This window comes from Mastomys coucha, unplaced genomic scaffold (assembly GCF_008632895.1).
Source record: "Mastomys coucha isolate ucsf_1 unplaced genomic scaffold, UCSF_Mcou_1 pScaffold18, whole genome shotgun sequence".
Classification (NCBI taxonomy): domain Eukaryota; kingdom Metazoa; phylum Chordata; class Mammalia; order Rodentia; family Muridae; genus Mastomys; species Mastomys coucha.
In genome coordinates this window covers 114,283,813-114,302,393 of record NW_022196900.1, presented here as the reverse complement: position 1 = coordinate 114,302,393, position 18,581 = coordinate 114,283,813, and the positions used below count along the sequence as shown (strand labels likewise).

The following is an 18,581-nucleotide window of genomic DNA, read 5'->3' as shown; positions in this document are numbered from 1 at the left end:
TATGTGTGTGTATATATATATATTTTTTTTTTTTCCCTTCCCATTTCCCTGGGTTCCATGAAGGAACCCAGGAAAGGCTCACTCATAGACTGATGGCTGCCTGGGCCTGGGCAGACTTGATGGGGACACAGGTCCCAGAATGTTTGAAACAGTAAGGTAGCTCCACACCACACTCTCCAGAGCCTTTGTTGACTCTGGATTTATTACAGTGCCCGTATGCGGCTGGCATCACACTCCCCACAAGGATGACCCCGTGCTTACCCATAGTGTGCGAGGAGAGTTGTCCTCACCTCCTACTGAGGATGACCCTGTGTCTATCACAGTATGAAAATGGAGATGACCTCACCCTTACAGAAGGGGAACCTCTGTCCTCACACAGTGCCCTCATGGGGTCAGCCTCACTCCTACAGAGTGACTCTGTATATATTCTCACGATTCCGATAAACAGTTGGCCTAGACCTAGAGGACTGCCGATTCCCACTGACGAGGATACTGAGATTCTAACAGTTGGATGGCAGAGCCTACCAACTCCACACTTCCAGGGCTGTGGGCACATAGATTGGAAGTCCTGCTTCCTGGAGGAGGAGAAAACAGAGGCAAGGACAATTCAGACTTGGTCAAAACCCAGGTCCTGGGCATCGAAACGCTCTGTGACCCTATCAGTAGGACCAAACCCCCTGCTCAGAGCCACTGTGCTATGTCTGGCTCCCCCTATAGGACAAATATGGTACCACATATTCAGGTGGTGGGTAGCCTCTAGCAAGTGAAGCTGTGCAGAATTGGACCCGGGTACATTGGGAGGGCTGCAGGATGGGTCCTCCCCGAAATCCCTTGCTGGTGCTCCCATGGCCTTGTCTCTGACGACAGACATGGGCCTGCTGACCTGGCAGGAGTGCTCCAGAAGGAAGGACACTATGTGCAGATGCATCCCTGGCTACTTCTGTGAGATCCAGGATGGGGACCACTGTTCCACATGCTTGCTGCACTCCACCTGCCCTCCAGGGCAGAGGGTACAGAAGAGAGGTGAGCTGGCCGACTGGAGGTTCTTTTTGGAGGCCACCCTTGTTCCAGTGTGCCTGCTGGCTGGGGTCTAGAAAACCTCCAGCTTATGGATTTCAGAAAGGAGCAGAGCAGAAATCTTGGCTAACCCTAGGGCACCCACCCCAGACCAGTCCTGGAGGCAAGAGAGGAAAGAGTGCGATAGGTTGGCGGGAGGGGAGGGGAGAGGGAAGCACAAGGGGATGGGGAAAAGCCAAACTCAGAGAATCTGGAAGGTTCAGAAAGAAAGGTTTTCTGCTGAGAGACAGAAAGAGCACAGAGGGCGGAGGAGGGAAGAGGAGCTGGAGCAGCACCATTGGCTCCCACTTCTGGTCTAGCCTCAGCTATCCCGCCTCAGCTCCGATGCTTCACAGGGCCATCTACCACCACAGCTCTCTCTACCAACCACAGAGTATTATGGGTTGGAAGGCTCTAGAACAGACAGCTCCCAGGCACCACCCCAGGGAAGCTCAGGTCCCTGTAAGCCTGAGCCCTGTTCTCCTCTGCTTGCCCCTCTTCACTTCCCAGGTACTCATAGCCAGGACACTGTATGTGCTGACTGCCTAACAGGGACCTTCTCACTTGGAGGGACTCAGGAGGAATGCTTGCCCTGGACCAAGTAGGTGACTAGCATCCTGGGGAAGGAACTACTCTGTTCCTCTGGGAGATAAGTAGCCAAATCCAGCCGAGCTGCATCCCAGGTAGGCAGAACAATAAGGAGCCTTAGCTAGGATTCCACAGGCTGTGGCCAGGTCCCACTCTATAATTGTGGGACCAAGAAGTCAAGGATATGGGACTTCCCTACACTTCTGTAGTTGGGCACGGGGTGCCGATTGTAAGATGATTGTCTTAGTCAGGGTTTCTATGGCTGTGAAGAGACACCACGACAATTCTCATAGAAGAAAACATTTCATTGGGGCTGGCTTACAGTTCAGAGGGTTAGCCATTATCATCATGGAGGGAAGCATGGTAGCACGCAGGCAGACATGGTTCTAGAGATGCAGCTGAGTTCTACATCTGGACCGGCAGGCAGCAGGAGGAGAGAGTGACACTGGGCCTGGCCCCATGACACACTTCCTCCAAAAGCCCGGGCCTACTCCAACGAGGAGGTGTTTCTAATAGTGTCATTCCCTATGAGCCTATGGGGACCATTTTCTTTCAAACCACCATCAGATGTTCTCAGATGAGGCCCCTTCTCCACCTGAGCCAGGATCCCCTCAGTGTGGATCTCAGACCCTAGAGCTAACCTGTGAACTTGGGATCTCTGAAGATAGCTAGGTTTCCTTGGGTGATGCCCTGGGAAGGGCATCAGCTCTTTAGGCTTCTTAGGTGGTCAGGTGGGGTTCTCTAGGGAAGGGCATCAGCTCATCTTCTCTACCCCATCTCTCTTCACTGAGGTCAGGTGAGTCCCCAGCTTTGACCCTAGCTCCCTTCCCTTTTTCATTCCCTCCTTCTCTACTTTTTTTGCTTCCATTTCTACCCTGCTCCTTCATCTCCCCCCGCTTTCTCCATCTCCCCATAAAGGGTTTGGAATCTGTAACAGACTTGAGTCCTGTCTCAGAGCTGTTGTACCAGTGGATAGGCTATGAGTTGCATGGACCCTGTCTCGCTCCCTGACATTGCCCAGTCTGCTGACCTGTCTGTCCCCATAGCATAGGTTTCCCACCATGTCCCATGACTGCTCTCTCCTAGGTGCAGTATATTTCAACAGGAAGTAACACGTGGGACCAGCAGCACAGACACCATCTGCTCCTTCCGGGTTATCTACTATATCATGGGACTTGTGATAGTGGGAGTAGGAGCTGGGATAGCTGTATTCCTCATCCGAAAGCGAAGACAGCTGCACACCAGTAAGCAACAACCCACCCTTCCAGGGCTCAGGACTCCAGGAGTGGTCCCAGGGTCTTTGTAGAGTCTGGATCTACAGTGGCTAGTGGTAGAACCCTTCCTCAGAGCTCTCAGGTGGCCTCTCTAGGACCCTCCTTTCTTCCCTCTTCCCTCCCTATGTCCCTCCCTCTTTCCCTTCTTTCCTCCCTCTCATTGTCCAGTCTCAGCTGTGTCCTGCTTGCAGACTAGCTTGCAGATCAAATCAGGCCTGGGAAGCTATAGGCCATGCTTCAGGGAATCAAAAAACAATGGCCAGGCAGGCAACCCTCTTGTCAGTGAGGAAGCATACCTCTGTGTGCTCAGCTCCCTGTGCAGGAGGCCTCTTCCCTGGGCTCTGCAGGTATCCCTCTTTCTGCCCAAGTTAAGTCTCTGCTCATGGGAGTGAGCAGGTTCCCCAACTCTGCAAAGCAGGTGAGTAGTAGACTTTGGCCTCCAGGAATGTGGGTGAGGATCTGTTCTTTCACCTGGTGGGCCTCCTGCGGGTTTTGACACAAGTCCAAAGCTCAGTTCTTCTTCTGTTAGAGAGGGTCAGACTCCGGAGGTAGATCACACAGCTGGAAGCCCAGAATGTGGGTGTTTCATTGTTCTGTGCCCATCTCCCCTCTTGCTTCAGCCTCTCCCATGACTTGATGTCCTTGTGTTACAGGCCCAGTGGCCCGGGAACTGGAGCCTTTCCAGGTATCATTGCTAGGGGTGTTTGGGTTGGGGAGGAAGTTCCAACTCCATGGTCTGCAGCTGAGCTTTACATGTCCCCAAGACCCATGCAGTCCCCGGCTTGGTGCCTCAGAGGCAGGAGTTCACCTTGCATTTCTTTGGCAGCAGGAGCAACAGGAGAACACTATCAGGTTTCCAGTCATGGAGGTTGCGCTTGCTGTGACCGAGGAGACAACCTCCAACTGCACAAACTCTGGATGACGAGACACCTAGGAGACCTTGGTGGGAAGCTTTCATATGCCAGAGGGGCATGGCAGGTGTCCTGGGCTGCTTTAGCATCACACAACAGTGGAGATGTGGTCATGGATCAGGGTCTAGGAGTTGCTTTGCCATTCTTAGTATTAAACGGGGCCATCTGCTCCCATCCAAATGCTAAGAGGTGGTGGTCCAAAAGTCCGTATTGGTGACAGCTACCCCTGGCCCTATGTCTTACTTCCCGGCTTTTCCAATCAGCCCATAACAGCTCTGCCTGTCCTGGAAATGTTAAGCCTAGGCCTGCTTATCCAGTGCTGAGCACTGCCTCCTGAGACCGGGGTGCGTGTGGTGAGACATGAATATGTTATTGGTGGATCTTATTTTGAAGTTTCTGGGGCTGGAATCTTGCCCACACCAGGCAAGTGCTTTATTCCTGAGCCACATTCTCAAGACTCTTTCTGCTTTTTACCTTTTCTGAGGCAAAGTTACATGAAATTCTCTGGGCCAACTATGGACTCCTTCTGTATCTTGGGCAAGCCTCAAACTTGACCCTTCTACCTCTGCTTTCCAAATAACACTGTGATTACCTGCGTGATCCTCCAGACTTGGGGGTGGGGGTGGGGCGCCAATGCTTTCTATTCTTCTCTTTTGTGCGTGTGTGTGTGTGTGTGTGTGTGTGTGCGCGTGTGTGTGTGTGTATGTGTGTGTGCACATGCATGCATGCATATGCTTGTGGAAACTAGAGGTCAATTTGGGGTTATGTGCCTCTGTGTGTGTGTGTGTGTGTGTGTGTGTGCGCGTTTTACCCCTTTTTTTCTGCCGGTCCCAGAAAATCAAGTTTTACTCTCTCACTGTTTCACCAGCCCCAGAGAGTTTTTGGCAGGCCCCAGAGAACTAGGTTTTACACTCTCAGAGAAAAGTCTGCTGAGGGATTGATTAATTGCTGGCTTCACACCTCTCCTCAGTGTACCTGATCAGTCGAAGCTGGCCTTTGACCACTTGTTCCTTAGTAGCTAGCCATCTGGAGCTAGCCTGAGCCTCACCAATTCAGCTACATTGGCCTACCACTGAGCCCGGAACCCCAGGTACCCCCTTGGCTCTTCTCAGTGTTGGGATTAAAACACACATCACTATGTCAAACTTTTAAAGTGAGGATGGACTCAGTTTTGGGAACGCAGGTCCTTATGTTGTGGGGCATGCACTGTAGTAACTGAACTATGAGTTTCTAAGTTATTTTCTACTTGTCATAGAAAATAAATATTTTTGTTACATGACCTGTGTCTACCTTGTGTCTCATCACACATCTGTCTGTCCTGGGAGAATGATGGTGCTTGCTCCAAGGTAACTATGTTCTCATACATGTCATGTAGTCACTTGGTGAGGGGCCTCCACTGGCAGGAGGAACAGTCACCCTCACTTATGTGATGGTAACTACAGGTTTTTTCATCCTGCTCAGTGATTGATTTCATCACTGCCATATTTTCTGGCCCCTGTGTTCCCATGGGCATCCTCTCCAATAGAATTCTTTGAATATCTCCCATTACTTCACGGGAGTGACTGCCCGTCAAGCCGAGTGCTGTGTTCCAGGCTCACCTGTCCCCCTGCCCAAATCCTGGCATCTCCCAAGAACTGTTTGCATTTATAAAGAATAGTGTTCAGGAGTTGAGACTGTAGCTAAGTGTGCTCATTCTGAGGTGTGTAGTGGTCAACCTCGATCATCAGCTTGGCTGAGTTCAGAAGTGCCGGTGAGTGAGCAGGCTTCGTTACTTGTGAGTGACAAGTGCACCGTCTCCAGAGATGGTTTGCTGAGGGGGAAGTCCTGCCCTGAGCATGGGCAGAACCATCCCATGGGATATGCCCACATGGAAGAAAAGGGGGAAAGAAGCCTATGAACACCAACATTCCCTCTCTGCTCCCTGGCTGCTGTGAGCTGAGCAGCTCTGCTCTACCATGCAGATCTATATAAACCTCTGCCGCACCACAGGCCCGAAGCAGTGAAATCAGTGACTGTAAACACTGCTAACACTGTGAGTGGAAACACAGCCTTCCTCCTTAAAGAACTATTCCTCTCAGGTGTTTGCCACAGTAATGGAATGCCTCATCAGGCTACACATCACCCCTCTGTATATCTGTCATTTTATTTCTCCTTCTTAGTCACTGCTCTGTTGTGAAGAGACACCATGAACAAGACAACTCTTAAATATTAAAACAAACAAACAAACATTTAATTGGGGCTTGCTCACAGTTTTAGAGGGTTATCATCTTGACAAGAAGGAGACAGGCACGGTACTGGAGCAGTAGCTGAGAAATTTATACCCTCATCTACAGACAGCAGGTGGTCTCTCCCTCTCTCTCTCCCTTTCTCTCTCTCTCTCTCTCTCTCTCTCACACACACACACACACAGGGGGGTACTGTCCCTGATGTGGGCTTTTGAAACCTCATAGCCTACCCCCAGTGATACACCTCTTCCAGTAAGGCCATGCCTCCTAATCCTTCCCAAACAGTTCCACTAACTGGGACCTAAGTATTCAAACATGACCTTTTTTGGGGGGGAGGGGTGAGACAGGGTTTCTCTGTGTAGCCCTGGCTATCTGGAACTTACTCTGTAGATCAGGCTGGCCTCAAACTCAGAAATCTTCCTACCTCTGCCTCCCAAGTGCTGGGATGAAAAGTGTGTGCCACCACTGCACAGCTTCAAACATATGACCATATGGGGCCATTCTTGTTCAAACCACCACAATCTCTATTTATCTTTCTCATCTGTTTGTATCATCCACCCATCTTCTCTCTTTATCATCTATCTTTTCTTATCTTCCACGTATCTATCTTCTTTACACCATGTAATCTTGCTACCCACCCTCTCATTAGCAACACAGAGGAACCTGAATGTATTAGGAACACAGAGAAGAACCTGTATGTTAATGCTAGTGGTTAAGGGAGTTGAGTTAGGAGGCAGAGGTAGGCAGGTTGTATGTGTGCCTGATGTTTGCTGTATCTGGCGGATTGTAATTACAGTATGGAATGAGACTGCATTCATGTCTCACAAAGAGGACATCAGCACATGAACCTGTGATCATGAACAGGGCCTCCAAAACCACAGAGGGTTCCACCAAGGAACCACACCAACTTTGGGTGAGTGTTCACATGCATGAATACAGCTTGGCCTGATGCCGCCTTCCTGAGTCTTAATGACACAGCAGACGCCGACCCATCTGCTCTGTTTTCTTCAGAGAGTCTCCCAGCAAACTAACGGAGACAAAACCATTAGTGAGTGACATGGAGCCTTATGGAGGGAGACTCTGCTATCAGCACCCAGACGTGCTTGACGACACTGGTGTCAGCTTGAGATAAATCAGGTAGACCAGTCTTGACTGACATCGCTTCTGGTCACTCTCTAACCCTTTCATTCTGATTAAATTGCAGGGGTTAGTTTTCTGCTACCCAGACATACATTGCCTGTAAGTCACCAGTAAAATGTCCATTGAATTTTTCTAGATCTGTTGGCCTCTGGCTTTGCTCTGACTACATCTAGGGCCTGGTCTTCAAACACAAGGCCCAGGTTGCCCTGGAATAGCACTGAATAATGGAGCAGTGGTTTTAAAATAGAGACTGGAATTACTAGGAAATAGCAGAGTGGTTGTTAAATAAGATTTGGGCACCGTGGGCCTGAGTGCTACTCTTTGTGGTGCTGACAGAATGGGTGGACCTTCAGGAGCAGAGACACGAGCAAGGCCTGAGACACTGCCACCTTCTCTGCCACTGCAAAACCTCTTCTCTCTGATCTGTCCTCCTACAGCAGCATAGGGCATGCATGCTCAACCAAGCACAGGCAGAGTTCACATCCACCCGAATAAATGGACACCTGGGCAGCTGCATGGCACTGTGTTCCTACTGTTCCTTGAGCTGGCTATCAGAGGCTGTAGAGAACCCTGGGGCTACCCAGTCTGGATCAGGACTGGAGCCAGGGGTCGCCAGAACCAGTACCTTCAAGCCACACTTACTCAAGCTACCTGAGATGTGCAGTGAGACCCTGAAGATATCCTGTTCTTTGTAGTCAGCGGCCCACAATAGATGCCTGTCCTGAACCTGGTTTCGTTCTGATGGTTTGACATCTGGAGCCTCTCTTATCCCTCTGGGGGGAGCCAACTCCTGGATTCAGGAGCGTTTGCAATCTCTGTTCAGGCTGGCTAATATGAATTACTTTTTTCAGTGCTTGGCTCAAACACCTGACAGGAAACCATGTAAGGAAGAAAGAGTTATTTCAGCTCCTGGTTTCAGGTTCCTCATGGTGGGAAAGGCAGATGCATGAGTCAGCTGGTCACCTTGTGTCTGCAGTGAGGAAACTCAACGATGGATGTTGACACTCAGCTTCCTTTCTGAGTTTTATTCAGTTCAAGACTCTTGCCCATGGAATGATGCTCTCTCGCTTTAGGCTGGGTCTACCCACCTCAACCTAGTTTATTTCCATGGTGATTCTAAATCCCATCAAGTTAATAATCAACGTTAAGCATTGCACTGTTGGACTTAGAGCTGGAGCCTGTGCCCAAGAAGCTCAGTTTGGACTCTAGCCCCCAGGAGGTGATTTAACTGCTTTTATTTTATTTTAATTTTTAATTTTTGAAAAGCTAAATTGGTAGCCTGCATCATGGTAGTATATGCACAAGGCTGTATTGACTCTTCAGGCGGATAGCTAGAGCAACCAGGCAACATTAGGCCACCACTCTGGAGCTTCCTTCCAGCCTAGCTTCATATATTATGTGACTTTCCCTAAGAGATGTGAGTGAATGTCTAATTACCCCAGATTGGGTGCTAAAGACATTTGCCCTGCAGGTCCTGTCCCTGGGGCCTCTGAGGTGCCACCTCAGAAGTGTCCCGGGAATGAGGTGTGTCTACAGAAGCTGCAGGGATGGGCTAAGGGATGGCAAGTGGGAAGAAAAGTGCCAAGGTTCATCGGAGGCCTGGAAAGTGGTAAGGGCTGGACTCACTAGAATGGACTCTGCAGATGGCCACACGGGGAGAGGGGACAGATGTCCAGTGAGCCCAGCAAGTCCATCTTTCTAGTCGTGATCTGAGGTTGAGGTTAAAGCAGAAGCCAAAGTCATGCATATTTCAACAGTCCTGAGTAAGGTGTAGTCCCACCCGTCACCGCCTCTCCTGTGAAGTGTCATGACAAATTGGAAGTGTCTTTCCAGAACAGTTTCTCTTCTTGCTGGTCCAAGCTTTAGGCTTTCTTCTCTCAAGGGATGAGAATTCTGAGGTAATTTCAGTTCCTGGGGTCCACTGCTTCAATAGTCTGAGAGTCAATGAGAGGAACAAATGAGTCTTTAGAATAGCTTCCTCTCGGCCACACCACCTAGAGGTGCCCTCTGAGGCCTTTATACCCAGAACAATGGTCCCGAGAGCCCCAGAGCTAAGATTGGCCCTTACAGGCAGAGTCTGTAAAATCACCTACATCAACCAACCCACACCACATCTCCAGCTTGTGACCTCAGAGTTCATGGCGGTCAACCACGGTTGGTCCCTGTACCTCAGAGACTGGGGAACCATCATCTGTTCAAACCTAGCTTGTGCCTGCTCAGTGATCTTCTCTGGCCTTTCCCATGGAAACTACATAAAGGCTCTCACCTGTAGGGACCTTGTTTCTTCTGCTTGCTGATCATCCCTGGGGCTTTCCCAGGTGACCTTGGTGGCATGGGGGAAGGGCTACAACAAGCTTGCTTCTCAGTGGTGGTTTCCCGTGATCTGCAGCCTTGCCAGCCTGTACCATGGTCATACCTGCACTGTGAGACAGGCCACAGGGCAAGACTATGGTGTCTTGGCTACAGTGGATGGCTAGAGAGATAGAGCAACCTTAGGCCATAGGGCTGGGTTTTCAGCCCAGCTTCTCTTCTTTGTGTGTTGTGTGACTTTTGCTTAGAAAACAAGAGCAAATGTCTAGTTACCCTAGATAGGGCACTGAAGACAAAAAAAAAAAAAAAAAAAAAAAAAAAAAAAAAAAAGATACTACTTAGATCTAATTTAGAGAACTGAATGGAAGTCCCTCCTGTCAGCTGCCAGGATCCCTAGCCCTGGATCTCAGTGCTGTGTGTGAAGCAGTTGAGGCCAGGCTGAAGCCTCCCTGTAGCAGGTTTCCTCTCCAGGCAGCCCCTGCTTCCTGTGCTCTGCAAGTCCTAACTGTGGGGCCTCTGAGAAGCTGCCTTGTAAATAAATATTCCAGGGGTGTGGTGTGGTGTGGTCCATAGAAGCTGGTAGGAATGGGGCGAGGGGCCGGCACCTGGTGCTGGAGGGCAGCACAGAGGCTGGTGGGAAGGAAAGTGAGGAGCCTTACCGGAGGCCTGGGAGGGGGTAAGGACAGAACTCTGCAGAGTGATCAGCTCCAGAGACTGGGCCTGTGCAAGAGGCCAACTCTTGGTTTCTCCCTAACCTCTGTGCCCCAGCAACTCAGCTGCTTGGTGGGCACCTCAGCAGAGTACTTGAGCCCAGTCTGCCATGGCAACCACTGTGACAGTGACAGCTCAGCACTGGCCCAGAGGGCTTGGGGCCTATAATGCAAAGTGGGAATGGAGGGGTACAAGGGGAGACACCCGGATGGTGCTGTGGGTTTCAGGCTCCCCATCCCATTCCAAAGTTCCCCTGGAATCCCCCCATAAGCAGCCTCACCCTCCTCCGTAAGGACAGATCCTACTTACATAGGATACATTCGTGGGTTAATGAGACCTGGGTATCCTGTCAGGTGTCTGAAGAGACTGCACGTGAAGCAGGGCTTCTAGTATACACACATACACACACACACACACACACACACACACACACACAGAGGCATGCATGCATGCATGCACGCACGCACGCACGCACGCACGCATACACACTGGACAAACCGGGAACAACAGGACATAAATAACAACAGCTAGGATCAGAGCAGTTGACTACAGCAAGAAGCCCCAGGCAGTGTACTAGGAACTGGAAGCAAGAGAGCGTTTTGCTGCAGTAGATAGCTAGCTAGTTTAGCTAAAAAGGAGACCAGAATCTCTGCTACCCGTCCCCAGCCATAAAGAAATCAGAATTTGGACAACCATGAAGGACAGAAGTGGGTAAGAAGCAAGATATTCCCAGCCTGAGGTGTCTCTCCTGACTTCATTTTATCATAAATACAGGGAAAGGGGTGGGGCTGGCGAGCTCGCTCACTCGGGGAGGAAAAGGTTCTTGTTGCCAAACTGGTGGCCTGAGTTTAAACCCTGGAACCCACATGATGAAAGGGAAAAACCAATTTCTGCAAGTTGTCCTGTGATCTCTGCATGTGTGCTGTGCACCATGCTCAGATGTACACAGACCACACATTCATACACAAAATAAATGCAATAAAAATTTTTAAATAGAAAAAAAGATCAAGAAAAGGCAAGAATAAGAGCTAAGCAAGCCTTCTGCCACCACATTCATGTTCAATCTGGTGCAGCCCTGGGTCCGTGATACAGTGTGCACAGACCTGATTGGCAGACAAAAAGGCCAAATCACATTAGGACCTAGGCTGGACAGAGGGCCGGGGTTGTCCGGGCCTGCTCTGGGATGGCTGGGAGTCTCAGGAGCAGGGTGTGGAGCCCAAGGAGGCTGCTGCAGTGTTCTGAGGTGCTTCTGGGAGCTGGGCATCACCAGGGCTGACTTTCATACAGATTCTGACCATCTCCCATGGAAGCTTCTGGAAGTTTTAGAGGCTCCAAGTTGGGTGGTCACAGCCAGGTGTCATCTGCACGGACAAGGAGAGAAACCAGCTAAGCAGCAAGGGTGAAAAGCATCATGGGAAGAGGGGGCAGAGTACCCCTGAAAGGAGATCCAGCACCTGGAGGTTCCTGCCTGGGCACTATTGATACCACTGTGCCCAGCCCCACCCAGCCCTACCCCAACTCCATCTCTACTGTACAAACACCCTTATCAGCAGAGAGAGGTGCAGGTGCTCAGCCCCTTGTCCCGCCAGAAGCCGCAACCAGAACTGTGCTGCCACCACTGCTTCTGAAAGAGGACCACTGGCAGGGGTCTTCTTGGTGGGGCTGGCTTCCCCAAACCCTTCTCCTTCGGGGACAGGGCAGTGCAGGAGGGCCTGGGAAAGCTCTAGAGAGCAGTGCTTTTACTTCATGAGCTGGGAAGCCAGACAAGGTCATGGGACCTAGGGAGAAGTCTGAGGTGGAGGCTGGGAGGCATGGGGACAGAGAGAGGACAGAGAGGACAGAGAGGACAGAGAGAGCCTGTCTGTCATTTGAACTTTTAGGTGGAGGAGGAACTGTGTTGCCCTTGTGTCTGATAGTTGTGAGTCTTTGCTTCATGTTTCCTAGGCAGTCTCTTGAGCGTGGAAGCTGTCAGAATCCAGACAGAGTCAGCAGGGTCATGGAGAAGGTTAAGAAGGAGTCGGTCACCCCTCACTTGGCATTGTCTCAGGGCAATGACCACAAGCACTTGGCCAGAACCACAGAGCCTTGTATGGGAAAAACTGCTGTGGGAAGCTCGCCCAGCCCTGTATGTTCAGCCTCAGGCTGGTGTCCCCCCTCATTGTTAATCCTTGTGGGCAAAGATTATGGCGTCATGACACAGGGTGTAACAGTGCTCACTTTATCTTTAAGAACATCCCTGGACCCAGCTCCCTTAAATATGGACATACACAGACACACATGAACACACACACACACATAAACACACACAAACACATACAAACACACACACATGCACACACACAAACACATACACAAACACACACAGACACACGTGCACACACACATAAACACACACGTGCACACACACAGACACACACAGACACACAGACACAGACACATACACACACACACACACACACACACACACACACTGCTGTACATATTCATTCCCTTGGAATGCTCCATCATGTCCAAACTCCCGAAGAAAGACTCTGTGGTCATCAAGTTAACAAGACTGCCCTCTGCCCAGGGCTTATCCCGGTACCCGGTTTATCGAGGCAGCGAAGGGGCATGGACCCAGCAATGGATTGATCAGGGCCAAAGCTTTGGCAATTCTTCTGTCAGCAATTGCATGGCCAAAAGCTGTTTACTTTTTTTTTGGCAGTTCTCTGTCTTTAACTCTTTGCTACTCTGTGGCCAAAAGCCACTGACTTCCTGTAATTTGACTCCATGCTGGTACAGCAGGGGATTTAAGAAAAAAGTCTTAGTTTCTCTCTAGGTCAATGGCCCCTGCTGGGTAGAGGGGGGACTTGGAGTTTGTTAACTGTTCATGAGCCAGAGAGAAAAGAAGAGGTAGAAGGAGAATTCAAGCACACACAGAGAAACACATGAACACACACATAGACACACACACAGACACACACACACAGACAGACAGACACAGACACACATACACAGACACACATACAGACAAACAAACACACACCACACAAACACACACACACAGACACACACACACACAGACAGACACACAGAGACAGACACACACAGACATACACACAGACACACACACAGACACACAGATACACAAACACACACATACAGATACACAAACACACACTACACAGACACACACACCACACAGACAAAACGACAGACAGACACACACACACAGACACACAAACACACACCACACAGACAGAAAGACAGACAGACAGACAGACACACACACACACAGACACATACATACACAGACAGACACACACAGACACATACACTTACACTTTGGCCGGGCCCTATTGGCCCTGGTTTGCGCCTTGAGGACAAACCGGAGCCTGACTTGTATATTGTCTCAGGAGCTTCTGTACTGGAGTGACTCAGCACCACCTGCGTAAGCCTGCCTTTGCCTAGCTACTTCTGAGGTAGAGTAATGTTGTTGGCTCCATCAGTCACCCCATACCCTTCATCAACTTTCCCCTCCCCCTACATCATCTCACCTCAGTAGAAAATTCCACCTCCTCTCTCAGCCCTTTATAAAGAGGATCGATACAGAGTTCCTGCTTTGACAGACTCCCCTCTGGTTCCTGGTGGTTATTCTCCTGACAGCAGGAGATCTAAGCCAGGACACTCACCATCCAGCTCAGTCCGGAGAGGCTCAACTGGATCCGGTACCAGGTTCTCTTTCTTGCCTGGTTCTGCCAGCAGAGAGCCCAGCAGGGCTCTCCTGTCTCAACAAATCCACAATACTTACATACTTACACCTACACACATATGTATGTACATACACATAGACAGACAGACATATACATATATACATTTGGTGGATGGGGCTGAGTCCCAAATGCCACACACTTTATTCCTTTTCTCAACCTCTCTTATATTTTCTTAGACGAAGGTTTTTTAGAAAATTACCTCATAGATAAAATGTTACACAAAAGCGGAGTTACAGAAGGATGGCAGTAGTTAAGTTCAAAGCAGTCGTATCTGATGAATGGGAAGGACCTGTTGCACCCATTTGGGCACAGGGAGGCACCCCCCAGATCCCTAGTTACTTATAGTTATTTTTATTTCTGGTAAATTGAGTTTGGAGTCCTGTGGATCCTGCCCGGGTCTAGCTGGTGGCACGACTGAGCCATGGGACCTCTGACCTCTAACCTCTGACAGTACTGCTGTGATTTTGATGGTTCAAGATTTGATGGTGTTCTGAGTTCTTGCCACTCAGTCACAAGGATTTTGAAGTTTCTTTAGCTGTCTTCCAGATATAGACTTAGAGATGTCTTTCATCGAGCTAAAACGTCTCTGTCAAATCTATATACCTGGCTTTCTAGACAAAAAAAAAAAAGTCATGCTTTTTAACTTGAAGTTATAGTTCTCACGTAGACGCAAAGGCTTGAGTCTACTTTGGAGGCTGATTTTGTGCACTGTGTATTTATTCAAATGCTGATTGGTGTGTCCAGAGATCTGAGGTCTGGTTGCAGTACAGACATTGGCTTTGTTGAGCATCTCCTGTCTCAATGCTGTATAAAATTGTTTTCCATCATCTCTGGCTGGTTAATAAAGATCTGATCAGCCAATAGTTGGGCAGGAGAAGAGGAGGAGAGAAGTCTCCATGAGGAAAGGACAGGTGGAACAGGAGCAGCCAGAGAGAGACTAAGATGGCAGCTAAGCTATACAGCTGGGAAGAAGCTGGGAAGTTGCTGAGAAATAGTCAGGCTAGCGTGGTCAGGTTAGCATTGATGAGAACCCTGCCCAGCAAGGGCAAGAAGCTTTTTAAAAAATATACCAGGTCTCCCTGTCATTATTTCAGAGCTAGGGCGGGTATAGAAAAGTCCCATACTTTTACATTGGTATCCAACAGAATTGGATTGCAATGGTACATTGGTAGTCACAGAATCCAAACTTAGAAAATCAAACTTACAAAGAACCAGGCTTAGACCTGGTTGAAAGCGGGCTCTGTGGTGGCCTGTGCTCTCTGAGTAGAGCAGATGAAGTCCGGCTGGTCACATGAGCTTGGGAAACAGCCAGTGCCCTAACTAAGGTGAAGCTTGGTGTGAACAGGGATCAGAATGGGCAGCTTCTACAAGCTCTACACGGTTTTGGAGAAGGGTCAGAGCACGTGCTAGAGAGAGCTAGGTGCCAGGGGACACATGGGTGCCAGGCCGGGTGGGTACAGGCGCTTACTTAGCATGCATGCTTCCATCGGCTTCCATGGTCTTCCATGCGCGTGCAGCTACGTGGTCGACCCACAGTGCCATGGGGGAGGTTGTGCTTTTGCTGGTAGCTGGGACGCAGATTCCGCAGCCAGCAAACAGTTTGCAGCTTGTTGGAACTGCCTCTTCTCTGTGAGCAGAAAGCGTGGGCCGGGCTAGCCACAGCTAGGTGATGAACTGAACAGCAGAGGGACACAGAGGGAGCACAACGAATTTCTGATCACCAAAGGAAAAAAGGAGAGTGGTTATTAAAATATCGTAGGCAGAGACAAATAATTTGAAATTAATAAAATTAAAAATAAGCCATGTAAGGCTGGAAAGAGTTTAGAAAAAAATTAAATACAAAAAAGATAATTAAGTTTAGAAAGCAGTAAGAGAAATAAATAAATATACACAAAAGATAAAGTCCCTGAAGAAGAGAAAAAGAAATAGATAGAAATGTTTTAAAGGGTATATAGATGCTAAAGAAACTAAACACAGAGTTATAAATACCGAGTTAAAATATAAAAGATAAAGTCTCCAGAGAAAGGAGAGAGTTAGAGAAATTAAAGAAGAAAATATTTTCCATGTTAAAAAATGGAAAAAAACTGTAGAAGGTTTGGACCCCATATAATTTTGTTTTGATTGTCAGCATGAAAATAATTGTATATTCAGTAATAACTACAATTTTATATATCCTCTTTAAGAGAGACCAAAATAAAACAGACTTAGAAAAAGAGAAGACTGAAATATTAGATGCTGAAACATAGAAAAGAGGTCAGAGGATTTTTCAATCAGGATAAAGAATCTTTAATTAAAAAGAATCCAATCTGGAACCTACAATGATAGCAAAAAAGGTAGTTCCAGATAAGAAAAATCCATAAAGGCTTCAGAAATTAGAATGGAGAGCCACAGAGACACAATGTACTAAGGTAAAAATACAGATTCTGAGATACAAAGTCACCTTAGAGCAATGATATATAATAGCTTACAAGGTTCATTTTGTAGAATTTGAAAATTTAAAATATGTACATATATTGATACATCATACTACTGATACATGTTCAGAATTCCAAGGGGCTTCTGCCTTAAGTTCTGAAGAGGATGATTCTGAGATTGCACATTTATTAGAAGTAATAGCTATCTTGAAAATGACTTTGGAGATTGGAGCTGATGATGCTTTGATGTGTATATCCTTTAGGATACAATAGCATAAAATATGTTACAAATCTATCTTACAATCCTACAGTTCAGACAGTTGTAAGAAGTTCTAACTATACTCATGGAACAGAAAGGGGGTTATGAGATCTCCCAGGGACAACAACAAAACAGGTAATATGCTGATTCCTCAGCATGGGAACAGCTGAGACCAGCTGGGCACAAAAATGTCCCCAGTAGGACTTCAGCTAAGCAAAGCCAACAAATCGTGTTGGCTACAGAGTCCTCAGGTCTTATCATGCCATCCTTTCAAATGGCATAGTTGAAATTTATATTATGGTTTGGTTATACAATGCAAACCAACTTAGAAGGACAGATGCCTTACCTGCTCAGAGAGCATAGAATCCTTAGCTGAATGGTGAACACTGTACATTCCATACATAAGCTAATGCACAAATGTATATCCTCACTGAAAGTTTATACGTCTACAGAGCAAAAGGACCAGACACCAAAACAGATGAGGCAAAAGCCCAGGTGTGTTGCCTGTAGCTTTCACTACCCAGCCTAAGCTCCAGGAATGACTGCGCTACCAGCCCCCACCCAGCTTCCCATGAGTCCACAGATAACACACACACACACACACTCACACACACACACACACACACACACACACATACACACACACACATACACACACATACACACACACACATACACACACACATACACACATACATACACACACACATACACACACATACACACACACATACACACATATACACACACATACACACACACATACACACACATACACACATACACACACACATACACACACATACACACACACACACACACACACACACACACACACATACACACACTGCTCATTTTCAACTTGCCTTCTGACACAATTGCTGGGTGCTACTATCTCCTGCCTGGAAAAGCATGCCCTAGTCAATATTCTTATCTCTGCACCTCTCCACTTGCCCTGCGGGGCATTCAACAGGGACCTAGGGCAGGGGAGAGACTGAAAGAGACAAGAGACAGGAGGAATGAGAGCAAGACAGTTATCTGATCAAGCTCCAAAAATCTTTCCTTCAGGGATGGTAATATAAGCACAAGCAGGAGAAAGCTTCAAAGGAGGGGGAAGAGCCCGGGGCAAGGGAGGGCAGGTGGCAATCTTCAGTTCCTGGAACCAATGGTCAAAGTGTCCTCCACACCCACAGATATTCTTACTGTTAGACTACACATGTTCTCTCAGGGCTGTATGTCTCAGGGCTAGTAATTTTCCACAAGGCCATGGTTAAGGCCATGGCTCCCAGCATCCACTTGCCCTAAATTTTAGTTGTTCAGTTACATCCAGTCCCTGCTAAACATTTCCAATCTCCTGCCTGTAGGAGCAGCCACAGTCTGCCGCTCCTCCCAAGATATCCCATGGCTGCTTGGTTTTTCTCTCTCCCAAGCCTGGTGAATTTTGTCTCTCCTCTCCTTACATCTCTCCCTTGCCTCTGGAACCCAGAAGTATGACCTATTCCTTTGCCCAGCAATTGACCTTCCTCCCAGCAATTGGCCCATGGCTTCTTTACTGACAGATCAAGAACCAATTGGAGAGCTGAACCTCAGCATCAGCACCGCCCCTACACAGGTGATCCAGCTTCACTGACTGCCTCAAATGCTGTTTCCTCAAAGATCTACATCCAGAACAACTTGAAAATGCCTAGCTAGACTGTTCCAGCCAGGACTTCAGTTACACCCTGTATGTTCACATCACACAGAGGCTGGAGCAAATGTTGCAGTGAGATTTCTAAGAACTTGAGCAATATCCCAGTTTCCTTAGGGCCCCCAAAAGAAAACGTCACTCCAACACAGCAGGAAGCAATTTTGAGAAAGTGATGCTCCATTCCTAAGAGATGGGGTGGGTGGATTTTGATCATTTGGTTTGTGCTGGATGTTTGTTATCATTTAAGGGGGATT

General features: G+C 48.3%; 1 protein-coding gene and 1 long non-coding RNA gene across 5 annotated transcripts in view; one reads left to right on the top strand and one right to left on the bottom strand.

Moving 5' to 3' along the window:
* Positions 1-5,108, top strand: part of Tnfrsf14 (TNF receptor superfamily member 14) — a 7,451-nt gene extending 2,343 nt beyond the window's left edge. For 3 of the 4 annotated variants that reach the window (XM_031379717.1, XM_031379714.1, XM_031379716.1), the window contains 5 exons: positions 868-1,023; positions 1,567-1,657; positions 2,731-2,888; positions 3,572-3,603; positions 3,745-5,108. In XM_031379717.1, coding sequence (XP_031235577.1) covers positions 868-1,023; positions 1,567-1,657; positions 2,731-2,888; positions 3,572-3,603; positions 3,745-3,840 — 533 coding nt within the window. In that variant the 3' untranslated portion in view covers positions 3,841-5,108. The remainder of the gene's footprint in view (positions 1-867; positions 1,024-1,566; positions 1,658-2,730; positions 2,889-3,571; positions 3,604-3,744) is intronic. The other variant, XM_031379715.1, reaches the window with a different exon arrangement.
* Positions 5,109-8,358: 3,250 nt separating this feature from the next.
* On the bottom strand, positions 8,359-10,264 carry LOC116095712. Its single transcript, XR_004120712.1, has 3 exons — positions 10,164-10,264; positions 9,461-9,667; positions 8,359-9,128 (listed from the first exon to the last, which is right to left on the bottom strand). It is a non-coding gene; the product is annotated as an uncharacterized LOC116095712 (long non-coding RNA).
* Between the last annotated feature and the right edge of the window lie 8,317 nt (positions 10,265-18,581).